Source organism: Ciconia boyciana, chromosome 4, assembly GCF_034638445.1.
Source record: "Ciconia boyciana chromosome 4, ASM3463844v1, whole genome shotgun sequence".
Taxonomy (NCBI): domain Eukaryota; kingdom Metazoa; phylum Chordata; class Aves; order Ciconiiformes; family Ciconiidae; genus Ciconia; species Ciconia boyciana.
Window position 1 is genome coordinate 24,107,095 of NC_132937.1, and position 6,000 is coordinate 24,113,094.

Sequence of the window (6,000 nt, forward strand, 5' to 3'; positions counted from 1 at the left end):
GAAAACTATAATCCCACCCCTCACTCTCGTAACCCTGGTCCTTGCAGCCCTCACAGTCCTACTTCTGACCCCTGCCCACGCCAGCTGTACCTGGCCACCTCTGGGCACTCCTTAGGGGCTGAGGAGCTAAGGAAGCGGTCCACAGCTCTTCCAAAGGCACCTTGATAGAGAAACTGAGAACAAAACCAAGGGATTCTGTCCTACTGGTAAACACAGTGAAACCACAGAATTGGTGTATTGTGAGGAAACCTCACGGTTTCCTTTTCTTCATAATTTTTCAGCTGACTCCAGCAGCCCCTCCCCGTACTCCTCTTTCATCTGTGCCTTTATAATTACCAGCCTACAAAACACCGCCCTGTCTCAGGCTGCTGAATAAAAGAAGTAAACTTTGATTTCTGTATTTAAGCTCCCCAGTCTTCCCAGGATGTGATGGATCATTACTCTGGCTCAGAGACTGCCTGGTCTTAAATCACTGCCCACGACTCCCACTGCAGCCAGCCTCGGTCCTCTCCAAGGTCAGGTCTGGTTTCCAGACCTTCGAGATCTTCCTGCCAGGCAGATACAGCCTTGTTGCTTTCAGTCCCCACATTTTAAAGGGCATTTAGGTTCATCCTAAAAATACTGCAGCATAACTTAACCACCTGTAAACATTAAATGCTGCCTGCTAATTGACAGGTACAATATTTACTGAGGGCTACATACCAGCAAAAAGCCTGGCAGATTTGTTTATACATAGCGATAGCAATGCCAAGCGCACAGGAGAGACAGACCAAGATCTGGGAGATGAAAGCAAGCCTGAAGAAGGGGACTAACACATGCACACAAACCAGTAACACAGGAATCTCCTGGCAGGTTCACTTGACAAACAGTATTTGTCTCACCTCTCGTTTCACGGCTCAGCATTGCTGTCATTAGCAGCATGCAGCGAGAAAACGGGATAACAATCCCACGCTCGTGGGAGAGGAGGTACCCTGAAAGCAAGCGACACCGAAGACACATGGGTGCCTCAAAAGCACTCCCAGCACAACATCCCCAAGGCATTGGCCATGAGCTGGCTGCTGGGTTCAGTACAGCAATGGCTGAAGACACACAGATTCGACCCAACCTCTTCTCCCCGGTTTTTGTTACGACAACTTCAAACTAACTCTCTACAGGGAGAAGATGAGATGTTCCTGGACTCCATATTCCAATTTCAGTAATTCTCCAATCTGCGTCCTGGGGCAGGCGAGGGGGAAGGAGCGGTGGGGAGAACCAAGGCGGTGGGGAGGACCAGCGAGGTCCTCCCGCAGCCACCCCGGTCGCCAAGCGGCTTCTCAAAGCCTTGCCTCCCCCCTGCAGCCGACCTCCAGCCCGCAGGCTGACTCTCGTCCTCTCGAAGCAAATATAGTGCTCCCTGACGGCACAGGGCTGACAGCCCTGGATATGCAATTAGTCAATGCGTGGAGGAGAAGGCGAGCACAGGGCGGGCAGCAGGGATGGAGCTGCTTTCCCCGTGGAGAGGGTGCCCTGCCAATGCACCCTGTCCCTGCTTGGGAGGAGATAACTCATCCTACGGCTATGAGAGGTTTGGCGCACGCTTCGAAGCCTTGGAAGGAGGCTGCAACTTCTGACACGACGTCCTGGATGCTGTTTTCAAAAGGCTTCTGACGCAACTGGATCTCACATGCCTGAGTGCCAGGTCACACTTTGAAAACGGAGTTGGAAGTGAGATTTGAGGCTCCCAAGTGTCTTTATTCCTTGCCTTTTTTTAAATTTTTTTTTTTTCAACAGGGCTCAAATAATTTTGAAAATGTTACTTACTGTCACTATTCGATACTTATTACAAAACTGAATTAAGCCATTCATTAATCTGATAGCAGCTACTCCATGGATGCTAAAGTGACATGCTTCTATAAGGCCCCCTTCACCTTCAAAAAGCAAAGGATGAGCAAGGCATGCTATTCAGACTCCAGCTATTTACATTTCTCCTCATTTAGATGTCAGGAAAACATAATTAATACTGTCACATACAGAGGTCATACCTCTAAGCAAAATGTTGGGAAGTATGGGGGGACAGGACTAAAAGAAAGAGAGAGAGAAAAACAATTTTACTGAACGACTGTGCCTCCCAACAGGCTCCATGACAGATACACAACAACTGAACAGATTATAGCTCTTAAATTTCCAGTGATTCAACTATGCTTTTACGTTTTACAAAGCCACCTTGCATGTGCTTTGCATTAACTACATATTTATTGCTCACATTGATACATATATGTTCTGAATTTAACAATTTACTTCTCCGACCAAAATGTCTCAAAACATCAAGGTAACACCAGCACAAGATGGCTCTGGATCAAGAGTTTACATATATGTATATATATATCTTTTTTACCTATGCTTTCCACTTCCTCAAAACAAACTCTGATCATCTTCATCTATAACGTGTTTAATTAGACATCTTTAGAACAGATTCAAGAAGGTTTTATATGGACCAGAGCTTTCAAAATACTGAAGGACTTATTTATCGATTTATAAAGTTTTAATGTTTTCTTTCAGGAAGACTGCAATTAGGAGGCTTGCAAGAACCGTACACAAACATCCTCCCCTTCCTGTTGCACCGTGAAATCCAACATGTCTCACTGATGGGAAGAGCAGGTTTTCTCAATTACACTTCTTTAAGACCAGCATTTTTTTAAATTGGTTTTAGCCCCTCCAATGTACTTTAAGCTAAATTAGTTTAAGTTCACAACCGCCGTCACCACCACCCTGCAGCAGTATTGGGGAGCACTAATTCAGAGGACACGTTTAAACCCATGCTTTCCTCAACAGAATTTAGTGATGAGATGTCCACTCATACTGCTGTGTTAACCAGCTTTGAAGTCTTAAAACCAAAACCAGCTGCTGCAGCAAGCCCCAAGCCCAACAAAGCAGCATTCATCTGTTTATACTATCAGTGTCTCTGGAAAGATTGGCAGACAGCTCTTCTGGTGATAGATGCATACTGAAACCTGACCAAGGCAAGAGTTATTTTTCTCCAACCAGCAATGCTGCAATTCTAGCCAGGCAACAAACCCCAAGATCTCCATTAGGTTGAAGAGAGAAGCAATGAAAGCTCCAATCCCACTGTCGTCCCAAACATTAACAAATCATCCATCTCATCAACTCGGAGCAAAATTCACAATAACTTCCATGTGGTCCCCAAACACTGGCCAAACAAGTTTTGTAACACAAATAAATGCACCGTAGGCTGGTGCATCAAAAAGGGAAGCTTCAATTCCAATGTTAACATGAGCTTTAAGATGCTGTCAAGCTCAGACAGAGCTAAACATGAAGCCCCAAAGGACAAAACGACCATCTTCCACTGACACCTCCTGCACCGGTGTCGTAAGGTCATCGGTTGTCTCAACAAAAGAAATCCCGAGGCTAACCCTGACAGGTCAGGGATATAAGGACCCTCCCCTCCATCACAGACGGAGCATGACAGAGGTTCCTCACAATTATTATTTAACTCTCTAATCGTCCTGCCCCCCTGTTTTGGACCCCATCCCATGGCTCGGTGCCCCAACAGCTTGGGATGTCACCCAGAGGCTCAGCCCGAGGACAGAGCACTGAAACCAGGGAAACCGCTTAACTCCCTTAATTCCCTTGCACGCCTGCTGCTTCCTTCTCTAGAAAAACCCAATGCAAACGTACCTGGGCAGACTGGTCACCAACATCGGGCACACCACCATCTGACAGCCGGCACCGGTACTGTCCCCTGGTGCTCCGAAGCTGCTCTTCTCCATTGCTTTCTGCTTCGGAGGTCTCCGGCTGAGCAACCTCCACCTCCATCGGGGTGCAGTGCCCGTTCCCATGCTCCGAGCCCGCCTTCTCTTTGCTGTCCTTGCTGCCCGGTGTTCTGGTGATGACCCCAAACTTCCTGGTCCTTTTTCCATTTTGAGCGGCTCTGTCGCCGGGTTCAGGGCTGGGCTTGGCTTTGGGGTCGCAGCTGTTGCTGTTGTTGCCGTTGGAGGGAGGAAGAGGGGCTTTGCGCTTGATGCGGCGCAACATGATCAGGTAGACGAAGCCGCCATTCCAGCACTGCTCAGCCAGGTAACTGCAAGGGAAGGGATGTGCGAGGATTACCAACTGCTCGCCCCGCGATGCCTGCATCCCACCCCGGCACCCCAACACGTTATGCCCCATGATCTTCATGCACCTTCTCAGGCAGCTGATTACCTGGTGTGCGGATATGTTAGGACACCTCAAAGCATCAGCAAATGCTCTCTTCCTTCAGTATTAGAAGGAAATAATACCAGGAACAATATTGGGAATAATAACAGCCCTACCACCCATCCAGACTGATCCCACTGCAGTGTAATACGACAACTGCTAAATGCCACCAAACGCGTTCCCACCACCCCAACCTCTGGACCCGCAGCACAGCAACACGGAAAGGTGGAGCAAAGCAAAGCAAAGCAGAGAGTGTTTCCAGTGGGGCATTAAAATAAATAAATAATTTTTAAAATATATTAAAAATCAGGCAGGCTTCATTCGTGCAGCAGCCCATACAGCATTTGCATCTGAAATGAGCCTCCTTAGTGAAACTAATCTTCTGCTTCAGCGTACGCACATGCTTTGAAGGCCCAAGGGAAAAAAAAAAAATCAGCCACAGGGGTGAGCAGGCGTAGCGCCAACGGCCTCAGTACAGCAAAGCGCGGCACTGTAAGGCATATCGGCTCCCGTAAAGGGACATAGAAATAAGGTGGGTCTCCTTTACAGCAAGCGTATTCCAGTCAAGACAAGAGCCAAGTCATCTCAGCTTTGCATGAAGCAGCCACCAGGTTCTCGTACCAGAGCAAAGCATCACCTCCCCTCCCAAAGTCTCTGGACATGCCTTGAAGGAATTGACATTTCTGCTTCAAGCAAATACTCGGTGTCCTTACAGAAACTGCACCCATTGATGCAAAAAGGAAATCTAACTTCATGCCTCTTTTGGGAAACGATATACCTCAACACAAATTCTTAAAATATTTGGGTTCTGAGCCAAGGGTGTAACCAACTGAGAGTACAAACAAGCTGGAATTTGTACTTAGCAGGTTTGTATGTGCCCTTTCACACTACTTTAGGCCCCAAAAGTATACTGCCTTTCTCACTAGTGAAAGCGGCAAGAATTTCCCAGAGCATCAAATAAGCCTCTGCTGCAGCTGCAGAGCTAATACTAAGCAGTTGGTGAACATGAGAAACTAGGTGTGGAGTTGAACCATAGAAAATCCTAAGAGAAAACAACACAGCACTTGTGGTTGAGAGAGGAGCAACTCAAGAGTCTTCCACCCTTTTTTTTTCCCCTCCCTGGTGCTTGTAGGCTAATTTTCCCCTTTCCTTTCTTAAAAGCTGTTTGGCCTTAAATACAACCCTTCAAAGTTATTCCTGCACAGAGGTGACTGAATGGCAAAACAGGAAAAGCAGCTACGATAACCCCTGAAGCAAACTTTTGTACAGAGGAGTGAGGAAAGCACTCTTGATTACTCAAAGTAATCTGGACCAGCCTGGCAGTGGCTGGAAATAACACCATGGGTGTGTGTTTCTGTCCAGGGACACGAGCTGGTAGTTTTAGTCCACTTCTTCCCAAAGCTTAGATGTCCCCCCCAGACAACGTTGACATTCAAATCACTTACGTTTAATTAGGAAGACCGATGCCCAAATGAATACAGCAACTACATAACCTTAAAAGCAGCCCTGGAGCAACAGAGGGGAAGGACAAGTATATTGGCTGTGCCAAATTTCCCCAAAGAATATAAACTGGACTCCCAACTCCCTGGACAGTCCACTCAGCAGTCTTCACCAGGCAAGTCCTTTTTATTCTTTTTCTTTTTTTTTTTTTTTTTTTAAACATTAAGAATATTTAAATAAAGCCCTAAAACCATCTTTTTCAAAACAACTGAAAGCAGACAGCCAACAAGCACCGCTGGCTGGAAAGTCTCTGCAGCCAAGGTCAGCCGTCTGGGTGGCCACGAGGTGACACTCGGCTCAGGGAGG

At 47.0% G+C, this 6,000-nt stretch overlaps 1 protein-coding gene across 1 annotated transcript in view; it reads right to left on the reverse strand.

The window, feature by feature from the left end:
* Positions 1-4,134, reverse strand: part of PDZD2 (PDZ domain containing 2) — a 69,404-nt gene extending 65,270 nt beyond the window's left edge. Inside the window, exon 1 of the mRNA XM_072860893.1 lies at positions 3,676-4,134. Within this exon, the coding sequence (XP_072716994.1) occupies positions 3,676-4,134 (459 nt within the window). The remainder of the gene's footprint in view (positions 1-3,675) is intronic.
* Between the last annotated feature and the right edge of the window lie 1,866 nt (positions 4,135-6,000).